The sequence below is a fragment of the Poromitra crassiceps genome, assembly GCF_964638095.1.
Source record: "Poromitra crassiceps genome assembly, contig: HAP1_SCAFFOLD_503, whole genome shotgun sequence".
NCBI classification, from domain to species: Eukaryota; Metazoa; Chordata; class Actinopteri; order Beryciformes; family Melamphaidae; genus Poromitra; species Poromitra crassiceps.
The window spans coordinates 54,905-73,527 of NW_028151905.1; the positions used below are offsets into that span (position 1 = coordinate 54,905).

The following is an 18,623-nucleotide window of genomic DNA, read 5'->3' on the forward strand; positions in this document are numbered from 1 at the left end:
GTTTGAGAGTCTGGGGGGGGTAGCGGGGCGCTTCTTGACACGCTTTACGGGCAACAGACCGCAGACTCTATCCTCGATGGCAGTCAAAGATGCGGTCATTCTCTTCTCGGCTCGCTCTGCCTTTGTTAGTAAGGTTTGATCAAACGGAGACTCGCGGGCCCGCCTGGAAAAATAGAGCGAGGTTATGGTCTTCGCCACGGCTCCGTGCAACTTCTCAGTCTCCCTGTCTTTACGAGCCTTGTCGGCGCGTCCCAGGAGTTCTCGATCGCTTTCGTCCTCATCCTCATCGTCTTCTTCGTCCAGGCCTCCCTGGAGGTAGCTGCTGGAGCTGCACAGGCAGCATAAGAGTCTGACCAAGAAACACGGCATGCTCGCGGGCTAGGACGTCATGGATCGTCATACCGGCCCCGCTGATAGGTGTTAGTAATGTTAATTAACCCACCTCGGGCTAGCCCTGCACGAGACTATCGAACACAATACAATCAGACACAACACACTGAGACAGCACTTTCGAAAGGCTCTTTATTCGACGCTCAGCAACACCATACATAGGCAAAATATTAAGAAAAAAATAACTGACAGACACAGGTGTAACGAGAGAGTGAGCTTATGGACAAGGAAGAGGCTAAACTGGCGGCGATAGCCCTAGCCAACCGGCAGCAAGAGCCCTTTCGGGGAAGCTGGGGCAGGTCGGGAGGGCGGCGTGGAGCACAGCAGCCGCAGCTGATCGCGGTGCACAGGGCGCCGCACAGGAACGCCGAAGAGCAGGCCCGGGTGGGCGACGATCCGCAACTCAACATTGTCATCGACGAGATCGTCAACTCGTTCAGCCCACACCTGTCACTGGAACTGCTTCTGTACAATGTGCTGGGCAGCAACTGCGAGAGCGCGTCGGCCCTGGTGCGCTTCCTGGTCACGCACTACTCGTCCAACCAGGTGTGCGACCACATCAGGGATACTCTGAGGAACCTGGTGCGCTGGATCGTCCTCCAGGGCTTTGTGCCCTGCTCCTTCGTGCCCTGGAGGCAGGTCCGAAACCTGCGCATGGGCCTGTACGGCAGGACGGCCCTCGTCAATGTCATCCGGTGCTCCGGGAGAGGCTTGGGCTCAGGCGTGGGAGGCATGGCCTCGGCGGGGGTGAGCCCGAGGGACGCGGCGGCCGAGGCCGCTCAGGAGCAAGAGGCTCACAGGACTGTGCTCGGGCTGCTGCTCGACGTGCCCGTCGGCATGCTGACGGATCAGCTGAAGAAGCTGATGGCGCGCAGCTTGCCCAGCGATCTCACGGCTGTGGTGTGTAAGCTCATCGGCGATTGGATTCGGGAGGACTGGGAGCGCGGCAACTTCACGACCGACACCGCCATCAAGATCTCCGTCGTGTCCCTGTGGGAGGTGGTAAAGACGCTGGAGCACGGCCGGTGCCCCGTGGTGCCTGAGTGCAGGCCTTCGGGATGTCTGGCTTTCTACGACCCGGTGACGGAACAGGTCACGGCTTCAGTCGACGGGGCCGTGTACGTGCACGCGTCGGTGTGGCGGGGCGACGCGTCCGGCGGGCCGCTGTTCACCCTGGCCAGGGGGGCGTACGCCACGGTCAAGGGCTGGTCGACGCTCTTCGAAGACACCGCCCGGGGCTTGCGCACGTCTTCCAGCAGGCGCATCTACACGTCTTCGGTGCCGGCGTTGCAGTCTTCGGCCGTCGGCCGGCTCGCCGACGTTGTGCTGTCGGCGAGGCGCGACGGCACCGGCGGCCACTCGGCCAGGGCGCCCGTCGACGCAGTAACAAACCTCCTGCTCAACGACAACAGGTCCGACCCATTCGGCCTGACGTCAGAGACGCTGCACGATGTGCTCTTCAGGCCCGGGGCCGACCCCTCGGCGCACAGGTCGGCTTCCCTGTCGCACAACCTGAGCGCCATGCTTAGCTCCATGGTCGAGGACAGCAAAGACTCGGTCGTGCTCAAGGAGTTCCTGAGGGTCGTGTCCCACGACCCTGACGGGGCGCTGCGTGGGCTCAAGGCTCATTGTGACACCTTCAAGGACGGCAGGCTGATAGGGGCTGCCGAGGCGGCCGTGAAGCGGATGACAGCCGCGGATGCCGTCGAGTCTGTCCAGGAGCCCGTCACGGACCTGGGCCCCGACGTCAGACTGCTGTGCCACTACCCGTCGGCGGTGAACATCGCCCAGCTCGAGGAGATCCTCAGCGTGTGGACCAACTTCTGGCGGAGCACGCTGTCGGGCTTCAGCCAGTTCAACCGAAGGCACAACGCCATCCAGTACACCAGCAGGAACCAGGCCCGTGAGCTGGACTCGGGATCGCCCAGCCACGTGTTCCACAATGTCCTTGTCGAGCTGCTCAACACCTCGGGACGCAGCTTCGCCGACAGCCTGGCGGGCAGGAGACCCGACGGCTCTCTGCCCGTCAACGAGATCATGCTGGCCCGTGACAGCCTGAGCCCCTCGGCTTACGGCTTGCTGCTAGCCAACAAGCTGGGGCTCAGCCTGTCTGACGTAAAGCACAGGAACCCATACGACAGCGGCGATGATGACGATGAGCACCCTGTCGTCACATTAGCGCACATGTCAATCCGCGAGGATGGGCGGGCTGGCGCAGGCCGGCTGCGGCAGGAGGAGATAGACGGGGATCGAGCGCTGCAACGTCGGGGATATGGGGAGCCCTGTGCATACCGGCCACGTCGCTGGCAACGGCAGGGGCCTCGGGATGGGCTGGGGGGTCGCCACCGGCGACGGTACAAGGTTCTCGGTCGGGACCACCAGCAAGACCCGGAGGAGTCGCGGGGCGCGCCCTCGCGCGAGACAGCCGGCTTCCGAGGGCTGGGATACACCGCGCAGAACTCTGCTGAGTATCGATGACAGGCGCCGGTGCGGTCGCTGAGATGGCCAAGGGTAGCCGACGGCTGAGCTGCCGGCCGGGAGCCGAGGAGGAGGGTTTCCTACGAAGACTCTGTAGACTCTTGCTGCCTTGCAGGCTCTTTGACCTGAGCCTAGTGTTGTTGGTCTGTCCTGAAGCTCGAGTAAAGCTGTTGTTGGCAAACCCACGTGCCCTGTGTGCTCTGTGTCTTTTTTTCACTTTAGGGGAAGCCAGCTCAAGTTTCTCGGTCTCAGGCTCAGCTTCCGGAGGTCGCCCCAGGCTCAACGCGTCAACGGCCAGGGCTGCGTAGCGGCTCATCGGGTCGACGTCGGGGTGGCAGCGGCTCAGCAGTCGATTGCCGTCGATTGTCACGTCGGACATGGAGACGTTGTCGAACATCAGAGCCAGGAATCCTTTTGGCTCCAAAGTCGCACGGCCCGGCAGGCTCCAGAGGGGCTCCAGGCTGAGCTCGCTCACTTGGTAGAGCGACACCCTGAGCCACACCGAGAGTGTCTGAAAGGGCGCCAGGAGGTGTAGCGCTAGCTCGAACGAGAGGTGCTCCCGAGCCAGGGTGATCAGAAAGTTGTTGATCCGCTCGATCGGGTCCATATTGTTGGCAAAGAACTTCTTGTGATCCGGCGAGGCGGCATATCTCACAAACTCTGCATTCTCGTCGTTCACCACCACACCTACTAGGTGCTGGAACGAGACGGGGCTGTTGCCCAGCCGCTGCTGGGTTGTCCTCTCCTGAGGCGGCTGAGGTCGTTGCTGCTGTTGCGTGTGCCGCTGAGCCATAGCTAGTTGTCAATGATCCTTCTCAGCGTTAGGCACAGTTCGTCGAGATGGTCGCAGAAGCGCTGGTGCGTCTCTATGTGGTCGTCGACGTGGAGCGAGCGCAAAGAGCCGGCGAGCTCCTGGGTGCGATCGAGGCACCGGCCTTTGTAAATAGGATCGGTCCAGCCCGAAGAGCTCGGCACGACCCATTTGTGGGAGCCGTCCGATCCGGCCGTCCTGCGAGCCGGCACACGGACACCGCGGCAGACGATCTCGTTGAGCGCGTGAAACCAAAAGTCCTGGAGACGGAACGACTTGCCGCACGCCGGGCATTTTGCTTCGCTGAGGAGCCCCTCGGGCGGCCTTCGATCGGAGTCGGCCTTGCGGAGGATCGACCTGGCCTCTGGCAGGACGATCCTCGGGAGACCGAAGGTCGCTGTGGCCCCGTCGTCTCCCGTCGCCTCCAGATGCATGTAGCCAAACAGACGGCCCGTCTCCAGGTAGAGGAACGTCCACTCGCCGTCCAGCTCTGAGGCAGATGCCTCCGCTGCGCCGCGTGAGCCCTCAGTCAGGTTCATGCTCTCGAGCGCCTGGACGCATTCCTCCACCTCTAGCAGCATCTTCTCGCTCGTCGTCACCAGGTCCCTGAGGCCTATACGGTGAGCGTGCCTGGCGGCCCGAGCCTTGACACTAGTCGACGAGAGACCCGCCGCAGCCAACATATTCCCGTAGTGCCTGTTCGCTATATCCGAGATCTTGGAAACGTATAGAAGACACGGAGGGGAAGCTGTCGGGGAGGTGGACGCCGTGCTGCTCGACATGATGCCAAACGTTGATGATAAGCTCGGCCCTGGCCTGGAGCTTGCTCTCCGCCCGCAAGTATGCCTCGTGGTCGAGTATGAGCTGGTGGTGCAGCTCGCTGGGGTTGTCGAGCAGCCAACTGGCCAGGTGCACGAACTCAGGGTTCTTGATGTGGTAGTTCATCAGGACCTTGTCCTGGAACCACGAGCATTCACTCTTGTACCTGGTGTCGAACGCATCGCCTACGTCGCGGCTGTACTGTGCCCAGTACTTGGGCGAGCTGCGGTCCCGGATCCCGGCGAACCACGTCTCGGTCAGGTAGAGTAGACAGAGCTTCTCCTGTGAGGTGAGCATGCCGTGACGGTCCTGAGCCAGTTGGCAGCAGAGCCTGTTGAAGTGCACGTTGAGCTCGACCAGATGGGCCACCTTGTCGAGGGCGTTGGGCAGCTCGACCTCGACATTCTTGACATTCTGGGAGTTGATGGCCATGGACGGGAAGAGCTGGTGGCTCCCGCTCTCGCACACATTGACCGATGAGAAGAAGAAGGGCGTGTGGAACTTGGGGTTGTTTGTCTTCATTTTCACCACCACCGTAGCGGGGTTGGCCACGCCATACAGGTAGCACGTGAGATTCTCATTGCTGACCGTGAACGCTTTGGCCGAGGTGACGGCCCGGCCCTGGGCCAGCGACACGGTCTCGAACATGCTCCTGAAGTAAGGCTGCCAGGAGTGCTTGGCGTTGGACGTGTAGTTGGCACTGCGGCTCACGTCGGACGTGAACTCGATGCAGGTGTTCCTGTAGCCGTGCTGCGAGCATAGCCTCTTCTTGTCCGAGACGAAGCGGAGCCTAGTTAAGTGCTGCGTCTTTGTGGTGTTGGACTGCACCTCTGCGTACTTGCGCAGCGCCTGGGAGAAGACGCGCGAATGGAACTGCTGGTTGCCCACAGTGTTGACGTGCATCACGTGGAGCAGCACGTCGCCGGCCAGGCGCACCACGCAGCTGCCTGTGTCCCTCAGCAGCTCGCTAGGGCTTTTCGAGTTCTCTAGCCGACGAGCTGGCGCCGCCCCAGCCCCAGTAGGGCTTGGGGCAGTAGAGCCAAAAGAGAGGCAGTCGGTGCACGTCGGAGTCCAGGCACCAGAGGCCAGCCAGCCAGCACAGCCGAGACGTCCGTGACTCGTACAGCCTATTGGCTGTGGCGCGCGGGTCTCTGCGTCCGAAGGCAGAGATCGGACACCGACGACCCCGCGAAGGCCGCTGCTTGCGGACCTTGTGGTGCGCTCGTGGCTTGTGTTCGAGGCCATGGACGAACAGTGCGGTCTTGAGCTCCTGGGGGCACAGTGCCAGTGCGGGCTCAGAGCGGGAGAAGAACTCCTCCAGGTTGAACAACAGCAGCGCTCGATGGCCCGCATATGTCAGCGCCAAATGGGTCCACAGCAATTCGGCTGCGACCTTACAAGCCGGGGAGACGTCGGGCGAGCGCGAGACACGCCCCCAATCGGCAGGCACGTCAGCCGAGAGGTTAGCGGCCAGGTACTCCAGGACTCTGATCTTGAATAACGTGGCCTTGTGGAGCCGTGTGGCGCGTAGTTCTGCGGCCAGGGCCACTGCGTTCTGCCGGGCCTCGTCGTGCTTCGCCGTCAGGAAGCAGAGGCGACAGTACACGGGCACCATCTTGTCCAGGAAGTCCAAGGGCGCGACGCTCGAGGACCACAGGTACGCAAAGCCCCCGTGTAGCCGCTCGTCGAAGTCGACATAGGCCAGACGTTGCGGCGACCAGACAGTTCGGCCCAAGACCAGGAGCCTGTAGTCGGCAAGGCAGTCTATTAAGTGCCTGGAGGGGAGTACAGCACCCTCAAGCTGGGCCCCTCCAGCGGCAGCACTGGCCACTATCTCGTCAACCAGGTAGCCTAGGAAGGTGGCGTAGTCCCTTATGCAGACGTGCGGCCCCGGCCAGGTCGGAAGCGGGGTGCCCGCCCGGTTCTTCGTGGCCTCAGCCATCCTTGCCTGTTACGGCGGGCTACCTGACGGGGAGCGTGATGGAGGAGGCAGCGTCGAACGGTCGACCAAGAGACCCAGGACCGATGGAGAGCACGACGAGATGAGGTCCCAGCAGAGCGCCGGGCCAGGGCCCCTGGCCGGCGAGTACGAGCAACTGTACGGAAAGCTCAGGGCTAAGCTGGTCGATCTGCAGCAGCTGGTGCGAGGCAAGGTGTCGACGATCACCTCCCGGGCAGAGTCCTACGCCTTTATGAACGTATACGGGCTGTGCTCGCTGGAAAGGTCCGTGCAGCCGACCTACGGCGGCGCAGAACCAATCAGATGCAAATTTAGCAATGTCACGGCGCACCCGGGCGGCAGGCCGGGGCTGAGCTTCGGCGTCGGCACCGTATTCGGGACACTAAACCCTATCTTGAGCGCGCGGTCGGCCCAGGGCGAGATACAGCTCACGCGCTGCTGCGAGGCCGATTACCAGAGGAGCGTCGAGGAGTATGTCAGGCTCCAGTCGGTGGCCGGCCAAAGGTACCAGAGAGCCAGCGGGGACGACCTGGGCCGCAGCGTGGGGAGCTTGGAGAGGCGCTTCACCCTGAATGTCAGGGAGGACCTCCATACGCTAGGTTGCGCATACGGGCAGCTGCTGGCTCTGGTCGAGCTGCTGCACATCAACCTCCTGCTCTTTCTGCACGGCTGAGGCCCAGGTGCGGGTTCAAAGTCCTGGGTGATGTCGAGATGGGCTTCGATCTGGAGTCAGACGATGAAAATGTATAACAGCACCAACCGCTGGGAGAGCGTGTGTGTGTGTTCTATTCTGTAACTTGGAAATAAACAAAGCAAACATGGCAAGACACTGAACATAGTTTACTGTGCTTTATTGCCCAAGATCTGTCACACTACAATACATGTACAGTACACAAAGCACATAAGCGCCCACCCCAGGTCTACGCTACAGCCTTTCAGTCTTCGCTGAACAGCCGGTGGTCTCGCTCGGTGCTGCGGCGCTGACTGGCCGGAGCCGGGCCTGACTATGATCAGGTAGGCGACCGTGCGCTCTACTTTGCTCAGGTAGGTCAGCGAGAACCTTATCGTGGTGAGCCGCAGCTGGCGGTTGTAGCCGGCCGGCGTCTTCGCCTGTAGAGCGCAGCCGATGAATGGCGTTGGTACAGTGCGTTATTGAACATGTAGTTCCTGTAGCTCAGGTCTTTTGTGTCGGTGTCCCTCGTCTGGCGTCTGCTGCGCGTAACCCTGAAGTTGACACAGTTGGGTGTCATGCAGCCGAACACCTGAGGGCAGAAGCAGCCGATCCAGGGGAACTCTTTGCGCAGGGCCCGGGTGATGGTGGGCCGGTAGCAGTTGAGCACGGTCACATGGCCGGAGCCGGGGCTGACGATGATCAGGTAGGCGAGCGTCTGCTCGGCGGCGCTTGGGTAAGTGAGCGAGTACATCATCCACGTGAGCCACAGCTGACAGTTGAAGCGGGCCAGAGTCTTGTCGTCGAGCTCGTCGTTGTTCCTGGTCTTGAGCTCAAACAGCACCGTCTTGCGCGTGACTGTGTCGTAGCCAACCATGTCTACCTCGGTGCTGAGGCCCCAGTGTTCCCGGATGCCCGTGCACCCCTTCCAGCAGTTGTTGTGGTAGGTGGCCGGCACACCGGGCGGGGAGTTGGCCTTCGGTTTGTCGGGCCTGGGGATGTTGGCCACCTTCACGCCGCCTTGAAGTGGCTTAACATTGAGCGCGGCCAAGTGCCTAATGACCCGCCTGGTGACCAGGCCGACCTCGCTCATGGTCTTCTTGTTGTTGAAGACGTCCTTGCAGTCCTGATCGATGGCGTTACCCACCGCCACCGACAGGTCTAGCCTGTTCCATACCTTCTGGGTGGTGACCGGCGTCAGCGTGTCGGCCCGCCAGCGGAGCAGGAGGTCACTGCGGAACAGTTGTGCTATTCTCTCCTGGATGTTGAACGTGCGTGTCATGTATTTGGGCAGCCACTCGAGCTGGCTGTCGGGAGTTGAGCTGAAGTGTTCGAGCACCAACTTGAAGATGTACGTGCTGGTCATGTTGACGCGCCTGGCCCTCCTGTACGAGTATACAGCCTCGAGTTTACGCGTAATGCCCGGCACTGCGTACCAGCGGCTGTCCGCCATGGAGCGGGCGTACAAGCCCTTGTTCTGAAGGGTTGCGAACGTGATCGCAGGCTCTTCGGGGATCATCGTATTAAATGTCCGGGAACCCGGCTCTCTGTCTGTCTGGACCACTCCGCATTATTAGTGGTTCTCCTGTCCCGAGCGTGACGAACATGCAGTCGTACCGTAGGGGAGACAGCGCTGTGATCCCTGTCGGCCGGCCGGCCCTCAAAGACCGCATTGTGTCGGCGCTGCAGAGCGTGAGCAGATTCAAGGGCAACTTGGCCGTCACTCTCGAAGTCATCAGAACGCTCGTCGTGTGCTTCTTGGTCCTGCCCAACAACGTGCTGTACCTGCTCGACAGCACCAACGGCAACGCGCCTGGGTTCCAGCGCACGCGTTGCACTAACGATCCGCAAGACGGCGAGGTCGAGGAGCCTGCCTACGGACAGGTCTACCTCAGAAGCGGCATAGCCACGGTTGTGCTGGGCTGCGCCTCACTCGTCATCTCCATCGTCTCCAGCTACTTCGCCGGCCTAAGCAAGTGGAAGTTGGCCACCAAGTACGGGCTCAGCAAAAGCGTGACCGACGGCAAGAGCACCCTGATCGTCTTGGTCTGCCTGGGGATAGGCAACGTGGAGCTCATCATGGCCGTGGTGGCAGGCTGCATGGAGCTACTGTACCGGCCCCTGGTCAACTCTCTCACCAGGTGGCACAGCATGGAGTACTCCATTGCCATCATCAACATTGTGGTTGTGTTTGCCCACGTCTGGGGCTCACTTGTGATCGTCAGAAGCGTACTGGGGCTCAAGAACGACCTGGACGATGATACCGAGTTAGCCGCTGGGACCTACTGCGCGCAAAACCCAACTCATCAGCCGTACACTAACTCCAACTACGCCGGCTATTGTGCCACCAACTCGTCCTCGACCTACCGCCCCGAGTCATCCGTATTCCAACGGCAGCACTAGGACCACGGCGAAGCGGGAAACGGGCGGCATGCAGTCCATGTACAGCCCCCGGATCGCCTGTGCGCGCTATCCCAGAATACCGAGAGGTGCAACGTGGCCTGTCTCTCTCTGTGTGTATGTGTGTGTGATGCTTGTGTACCGTCAGGTGTCTAGCTGTCAACTGTTTTTTTTTCTTTTTTGGATTAGTGTTGGCCTTTGTCTTTCATTTTCTGTACTGTATCCTAATGTCAATAAACATCACACAACACCTTGTCCCCGGTTTCTGAGCGTTTTCTTTTATTGATCACTTTACACGACATTGAAATGAAAAACAGACAAGAGTCTACGTCTATCAGCAATCTACAGGAAATTATAAAAAGTCCGTCCTCTGACAGATATATGTCATCCTCTAACAAATCTGTGCGGCTCCGAAGAAAAATGCTATCCTCTGACAGAAATGGCTTCCACTGTCAAATCTGTGTGCATTTTGTCAGAGACACACCAAACCCATATTGCTAATGCAGCACAGAATTGCCAGAGGAGACCGAGGTCTACCGGAAGCATTAGTGAACACATACATGTAGTACAGAATGTGACGGCTGTGTGATGATTGTATAAATGTGACCTAACACCATATAACTGAATACAAGGACACACTCAAATAAAGAACAGAAATGGATTTATGTATTATTATTTATTTTCCTTTATCATTATTGATTTATTTGATTTTACTTAGTTAGGGTTAACTCCATCTCGAACAGCGTACGGCGATGAAGTGGAGGTACTTGCTCACTCTCCTCCTTGTGTTTCTTCCCGGGAGTCATCTCCCCCTCCTTCGGCCCGCTGTCTGTTCTGGATCTCGAAGCCTTCGCTGAGGCGGCTGAGGAACTCAAATCTGTTCAGTCCAGAAATGCGCAATAAATATGTGTCTGTTTCAGAACTGGGGGTTGACAATTTCCCTCCATCTTCCGCTGCTCCGTCTCCTCCTCCTTCTGCCTCTTGTGCGTCCAGCAGGTCAAAGCCTTTGTTGATATGTGTCAGTGCCTGAAATCTGTCCTGTCCGCGGACGTGTAATAGATATGTGTCAGGACTGGGGGTTGAACATTTCCTTCCATCTTCTCCTGCTCCGTCTCCTCCTCCTTCTGCCCCCTGTGCGGCAATGGCATCAAGGGCTTCTCCTGCTCCGTTTCCTCCTCCTTCTGCCCCCTGTGCGGCCATGGCATCAAGGGCTTTGTTGATACGGCTCAGTCTCATGTAGGTGTCGTGTCCGCGAACATGCAGGTCAAAGACCAGAGGCTCTACTGATGTAAAGCTCTGCATGTTCAACGTTAGCCGGAAGGAATCTTCGATCTGCCCCACCAGGCAAAAGGGCTGTAGTTAGGCAGGACCTTCAAAAACACCTTATATAGCTGCTCCCTCTTAGTCACAGGGGCCCGGATGCGTCCGGGCATGTCTCACTCTGCTTCTTCGTCAGAGGGGCACAGAACTGTTGTTCTTGTATATGGTGCTGTAACAAGCACTCATTTCTCTGACAAAAATGAGATCCTGTGACAAGTGCTCATCTCTATGACAAGAATCCAAACCTCTCGCAAAAAAATATATCTCTGTTTATATATATTGCTATACATGTACAACCTGGTGTAACGCTTCTCTCTGTCATGACCTGTGAAACGTGTGAAGAATAAAATAAAAAAACACATACTCTGATAATTCTTGTAGAACATAGTTTTTATTTGTGCCATTGGTCAGTTGCACACTCTGGTCCTGGCTCACTGTTTTCATTCCTGCTGTGGCACGAGCGTGATGTCCGTTGTGTACTTGTGAATCCTCGACCCCGGCAGTGTTAGCCTGTGCTACCCAACCAACCTTTTTCGCATCAGTCTTGGTCAGAATCTATCCCGTTGTTTTGAGACAGCTCCGGGTACATCTGCTGCCTAGGTCTCTGGCCATACAGATGCCACGGTACACTTGCCGGTCGTTCAGTGGCACGCTGGGTCACATTGCACGCGTTCTCATCCGGCCCAGTGCGCTCGGGCTGCTGAGTCTGCTGGTGCGGATAGAAGTGGTTCTGGGTCTGAAAGCGGCCTCCTCCGTTTTCCTCGTTATATTGCCGGTGCTCCGAGACTGGATGAGGCTGAACTATCACAGGTGGAGCTGAGGGATTTGGAGAGCTGGACGAAGTCTGCAGCCAGCTCTGGGGTATATCTTTCATGGTGCCACGCACCACATCGGGCCTGCTGCTGCACAGCTTGGTGGTGATGGACCGCCCGCGGGTCGTCTTGCGCGACATGCAGTAGCGGAACAACAGGAAAATGTAGTAGCGGTTCAGCTTCCGCGGGTCCTCTGCGATAACTTGGGGAATGTTCAGGTTCACCTCGTTCATGGCCTTGCACTGCATCCAGTGGAGGTTATCGAGATCGGCCTTGGGCACTGTGCCAGAGTCCTTCTCCCACATGTTCCGCAGGAGGTCAAGCTCTGACTGCTCGACGCTGACGTTGAGCGTCTGCAGCTGCAGGCCGGAGGCAGGAGCCCCGGCCATGATGAGGATCTCGAACAGCTCTGGAGATGCATCGTCGGACAGCACCAGCTCCTCACGTATCACGCTCACCATTATTTACCCCTCCGTCTGAGGATCAGGCTTCCGCAGCAGGCGGGCAGTAAATAGTCGTTGCGTTGTCCATAACTTGCCTCGTTATTGTTCCCTTCTTGACCTTTCTGGCCAATAGGGCGCTGACAGACTGTAGCCTCAGCACTGGGATCACCGAGCTGACATAAAGCTCTTTTGCCCTAATTAGGACCTACACAGGCTGAGTTCATGAGCTGTGAAATAAACAGACTCCAAATGCATGCAGCCTTGTGTGTGTGTGTGTGTGTGTACGGCAGAGGGACTACCATAGGCTCAGACAAAGGTATAGCAACACACAGCAAAACTTTTCTGATCTGTTCAGCCTAATGTATGAAAGTACAACAAAGAATGCAACTTGACTGGTAGATTTACAACATTTATTCTATTGTATGTAACTATTACCACACAATGTTTATTATAAACACAACCAACATAAAAACCAAATAAACTACAACAACAAATCTTCAGTCTTCCTCCGACTCACAGCTTTCTCTCTCTGGCCTCTCCTCCTTCTGAATCCCAGTGTTCCTTGAAGGCCTCGAGTACCATGTCCCTCAGTTCCTGGGGATAGATGAGAATCCTTCTCCTCTAAAATACAGAGAAAACTACACAATGTAAGGACCCGGCAGTGCGTAACATCAATGATGTATACACGAATAGAGAATATCACAAATTAATTGAATTGTTCTGGACAAGCACCTGAAGGTTGAGGGGGCGACGCACAGGCCTTGCCGCTTGCTGCAGGTACCTCAGTGGCAGGGCGGCGCGCTCCGTACTCGAGGCACGTGCGAGTGGCATAGGACTCTGCGACCGATGGGGGGGCCACATACCACTTGGAAGATGTGCCTACACCATGACACATGGCGACGCACACCCGATCCCGCTGCTCTTTGCTGAGCTCACGCTCGGCCTGGTACAAAAGAGTGAGTGTTGAAGATGCCGTCAAATCATACCCTGAGAGGGGAAGCCGAGTCCATATGACAGAATTTATATCTATCAATCTGCCAAACTCACCATCGTTGCGATAGAGGCGCGGATGACGTTGATCGTCACACCACTTATTTTAATCGAGTTGAACACCGTCCCCACCATCTCCCCCAGTTTGGCCATAACTCCCCCGGCCGAGTTAAAGAAGAAGGTAGCCTGGGACTGGTAGCCCGGGAGCGTGTGGCGGATGGTGGCGAACCTCCGGAACCAGGTGTACTCCTCAAGCGTGAGGACAATTCCTGCTTGGCCAAAGGTGCCGGCCGTCTTATGCTCTGCCACCTGGAGTCGTAGACGAAAATGTAGTAGTGTGTTCCAGCCAAAGCCGAATACAGATACAGGAATACACAAAGCGATATGTACAAAACATCTCATGCTTGGTAAAGGTTACCATTACGTACATTGATGACGTACACGTCCTCGTCCTGCTGTGGGTTTTCCACCTGAAGGGGGGTCAAATGTGTGAGCACCCCTTTCCGATGGCCGCTTAGGGAGAATACATACCCCGCCAGCCACCCGACAAAGCGCTTGAGGGCTTCCACGCTGCCTGGGCTTTTCAGCAGTTTCTCTGATACATCGATTTAAAGAGACAGTTATTTCACCCAATATTTCGTATAATGGCTGTGGATCTAGTCGTACGGTCTAGGATATTTCACACTTACCCAGGCAATTGGGGATTCTGCATTTTGCCACTCTGCGGAATTCTTCCAACTGGGCCCTGCTCAGGAGAAACTCTGTAAAGTATTAAATTGCAAAGTCAGATAATTCACATACAAAAAAAAGAAAGAAAGATAAGAAAATTTCATACAAAATGTTGTACTCACTGGCCTTCTCCAAAGCTTTTCGCTGACGATGTCCCAGCAGCTCAGCCTCGAGAGCATCCTGCTCCTTCTTGAGGACTTCCAAAAGGGAGCTAAAGCGGCGAGATCCCAACCTCACCTGAGGATAATAGATAATCCAAAACAAAAAATACATAAAATGCAATTAACAATGTCTGTATGGGTGTCTAAGTAGCTTTGGAAATTGTAAAGTGTTACATTATTACATTGCTGAAAAGTAATCCACTCAACACTGCTACTCATACCCCGTTGAAGGCCTGACTATGCACATAAATCAGGAAAGTCCGCACATGGTACACTCGGGTCTTGATAGTAGGTATTGCAAACTGTGATCGCAGGTCTTTGAGCCACCTAAAACAATATATATATAAGTAGAACTAATGCTCTGGTAATTGACACAGGTAGCAACAACAATCACACCATGGTGTGTGTGTGTGTGTGTCTGCGACAAAAAAAGAAGAAAAATATAACTTACATTTGAAGTTTCCCTGGCTCATCAATATAAGTAAGGGACACATTCAGCCCGCTGTCGCCACTTCCCATGGCCCTGATGAACTCCATTACATGCTTGACCCCCTGCTTGCAGTTCTCTTTTTTTTTCTTTGAGGCATTGGAGTGTAGGCGACTGCTCAGCCAGCGATCGGTGAGGTCCCCTATAAGCAGTAAACAAACACAATAATTGTCAGGCAAATGTAAAGGTGATACAGTCATTATAAAGGTTTGTGCTGAGCGACAAACCGATTGTCATCCTTGCCCGTCGCCCCTCCAGAGCCCTGGGCGGCAGAACCGCTGGTTGGTCGCGCCGCCGGTCTCTTCCCTGAAGGCTGTCAGAGTCTGATTCATCTCGCCTCGGTCTCTTCTTTGCATTTTTTGGGTCCTTGGCGCCCCAGCTGCCACTGGCGACGGCGTCCGCCAATTTACACTCTAAGTCAACCACTAACTTTTTTAGCTCCTTGACCTCATGCCTCGTTGACTTATCCTCTCCCTTCTTTTCTTGCAATTCTTTCAGGCGCTGCCGGATTTCTCCATTTTTCTCTTTAGCCAGTACCTCTTTCCTCTCTTCCTCCTTTAAACGTAGAACATAAAGGGTTTGAAGCTGGAATCGTTATGGTTAAGTTCCAAAATGACCGGTGGTAACTAGAGAAATCTAAAGGTGATGTTAAGAAAGGTGTACAATCATACCCCAAAATCGATGTGCTCAACAGCGAGGTGTATGTCCAGCCTTTTCTTATACTCCCCGGCACACTTTCCTTGGTGGCAGGGCAGTGGTCCAGCGTACCTCAACACAAATCAGTTTTCAATATATGTTCAGCATAATACAGGAATTAAAGAAGCTCTGCCTAGTGCGGTAAAAACATTTTTTTTACTTACCTCCCGTGGTCAAGGGCAAGATAGAGTTTGCGCTCTTCCTTATCAAATATATGGTGGACTTTCATGAGGTGTTCAGGCAGGTTGACCAGCTTGTAGTAGCAAATGGGGCACAATCGAAGTGGCGGCATCTTTCAGGCCTTCAGTTTTTGCGAATATCTGTGCACAAACGCAGACACATTACAATTACAATGAACATAATACTTCTGGCATTCGTAGGAAACAATTGGTAAAGAAAATGTACTTCTAAAAGAAAAAGTAGGTAGCATTTTCGAGCTGGAATCCTATCAATAAAACACTTACAGATTACGCTTCTCCAAGACATGTACAAGACAAGACTCCAAGACACTGGTATTTTATAGCCACCACAGGGAGCATCCTGTCAGAGCGAGACAGAGTTGTCAGAGGATGGTGTTTCTGTCAGGAGATATCTTTGTTAGAGGACAGCCTCTGAAAAACGCCCCTCTTACAAAATCCTCTCCTCCGACAAAAAACTCTTCTCTGACAAAACGCCCGTCGCACAAAATCCTCTCCTCCTCTCCTCTAGAATGGTACAGGTTTTAAGCCCAGTTTTCTGCTCCAGATAGTCTTGTAAAACTAACACCCCCCTGCCCGAAGTATCACTTTCTGTCTTTTCCCTTCTGGTGTGAGGACCTCCAGAAGTCAGATTTTCCCATCAAAGGAGAAAAAAAAACGCATACTCTGATCATATCGAATATTGTTTTTTATTTTTGTCATTGGAACCCCGGTAGTCGCAATGCCGCCTTCGGGCTATTGGCGGATCAGAGTGGACGGCACGGAATTCGACGTCCGCAAGGCCGTCCTCTGCGGCTGCAGCCCATACTTCCGCGCTGTCTTCGCCCACGGTTGGACGTCGCAGGACGACGTCTACGAGATGGACGGCCCCGTGTCGACGAACGCGATGCGTCTCCTCCTAGACTCCGCCGACGCAGGCTCCGTCCCGGTGACCGAGAACAATGCGGAGGAGCTGTTGATAGCGGCGGATTACCTCGGCTTCGCCGGGGTGAAACGCTCCTGCTGCGAGTTCCTGGAGGCGCGGCTCCACCCGGGGAACTGCGTCGGCATCTTTACCTTGGCAGACCTATACCACTGTCCGGACCTGAGGAACGAGGCCTTTCTCTTTATCCTGCTGCGCTTTGAGCAGATCGCCGCGTACTCCGAAGAGTTCCTGGGACTCTCTCTCGAGCGGTTGACGGACATCCTCGGACGGGACGATCTGAACGTGGGGCGGGAGAGCGCCGCGTTCGAGGCCGCGCTCCGCTGGATCGCCCACGCGCCCGAGGAGCGCGAAGGTCACATATCCGCGCTACTGCCCAAGATCCGCCTGGCCCTAATGGCCACGGACTACTTCGTCGACCGGGTGAAGAACCACGGTCTGGTGAAGGACGACGCAGAGTGTGAGGCGATCGTCGCCGAGGCCGAGAGGGTCATGCGTGATGTAAACGCCCAGATTCGGCCGCGCCAGCCACATGCCGTCCTGTTGGCCGTCACTCGAATCAGGTTTGGCGACGGTACAACTTCGAGGATTCGGCTATACGATCCACGTGACAAGTTCTGGGCCAATGTACCAAACAGTGAACTTCGGCCTATGCAAAATTACAGCGCCGCCGCTTTCCTAAATGGCGCTGTCTACTGTGTTGGCGGCTACATGAGCGATGAGAGAGGTTCGTTCTGCATTAACACCAGCGTGCGGAAGTTTGACCTCGGTACCCGTACTTGGCACGATGTGGCAGCCATGCATCATCCTCGCCCAGGGGGGCACAGCTTGGCAGTACTGAATGGCAGTATCTATGCCATGGGAGGCAAGGTAGGAAAGGTACAAACCGAGCAGGATGGGTTCGAGAGAGGCATCGTGCACGACAGTGTCGAACGCTATGATCCTGAGACCGACAAGTGGACTCTGCTCCAACCTATGAACGGGAAGAGGATGCACGCCAGCGCCACAGTACTGAACAACAAAGTCTACATCTGCGGTGGTGTAGTATATCGTCGTGTGACGGAGTATGAGCACTCTTATGAGACACATGAGGTCCTGGACACGGCCGAGTGCTACGACCCAGACACCGACCGGTGGACGAAGATCGCCCGCATGAGCGTCGAGCGTTCCCACTTGGGCGTCATTGCCTACAGACAGCGCATCTACGCAGTGGGCGGCCATGGTTTGGCCGGACGACTGCGCAGCGCCGAGGCCTACGACCCGCTAACCCAGAGGTGGAGCGCCGTGCCCGACATGCCGGAACCACGCACCAACTTCGGCATCGGGGTGGTGGACGACCAGTTGTTTGTATGCGGAGGATCACCCGACAGCTCCAAGGTGGAGAGCTACAAATGGAGTACCAACAAGTGGCACGAAGCCTGCGGGATGGGGGAGGATTGCATTTCAATCAGCTGCTGTGTGGCAAGCGGACTGTCCGACATGGCCGAGTACTCCGTGCCCCGCTACACCACGGCGCGTCTACGCAGTGGCCGGCAGTTATATCGGAACTAGACTGCACAGCGCCGAGGCCTACGGGCCGCTAACCGACACGTGGAGCGCCGCGCCCGACATGCCTCGTCCGCGCAGCAGCTTCGGCATCGAGGTGGTGGACGACCAGTTGTTCGTATGCGGAGGATCCCCCAACAGCTCCAAAGTGGAGCGCTGCGACTGGAGCACCAATGAGTGGCACGAAGCGTGCGGGACCGGGATGAGAGGCATTAGGATCAGCTGCTGTGTGGCACACGGACTGTCCGACATGGCAGAGTACTCACAACCTGGTCTAAAGCTTCTCTCTGTCATGACCTGTGAAACAGTGTGAAGAATAAATTAAAAACGCATACTCTGATCATTCTTGTAGAATATTGTTTTTTATTTGTATCATTGGAACCCTACAACTGCTGTACATAGCGTCAACTCCATGCTCATCACAGAGGTCTATATTTGTCTCTATTTCTTTTCTATGATTTACTCTAGGGGTTTGCTCTGCCCCACCGGTTATTCTCTCTTCATATATTTGTATTTATACCAGAACCCCAGAATGCCAGCACCAATAGCCATCAGCATTAAAACTAAAATGTGACACTGTGTTCTTTGTATTCTTTATTTTCGCAGGTGCAGAAAACACACATACACAGAAAATCAAAATCTGGTTCACGAGGCCCAGGGCCCTATGTAGAATTTCAGTAAATCAACAACATATATCAGGTAACAGAAGTGTCACTCCCACTATTTGTCCTGGAGTGTCTCAACCTTGACGGTGTCTTCAAGCATCTCAGCATCAGCGCTCCCCAAGGCCGCC

At 55.8% G+C, this 18,623-nt stretch overlaps 1 protein-coding gene across 1 annotated transcript; it reads left to right on the forward strand.

The window, feature by feature from the left end:
- Positions 1 to 16,084: 16,084 nt before the first annotated feature.
- LOC310771294 (kelch-like protein 10) lies at positions 16,085 to 18,143 on the forward strand (the record flags this gene model as incomplete). Its single annotated transcript, XM_083663940.1, has 3 exons — positions 16,085 to 17,054; positions 17,331 to 17,507; positions 17,812 to 18,143. 3 exons carry the CDS (start codon positions 16,085 to 16,087, stop codon positions 18,141 to 18,143), a joined length of 1,479 nt encoding a protein of 492 aa, XP_083520066.1.
- Between the last annotated feature and the right edge of the window lie 480 nt (positions 18,144 to 18,623).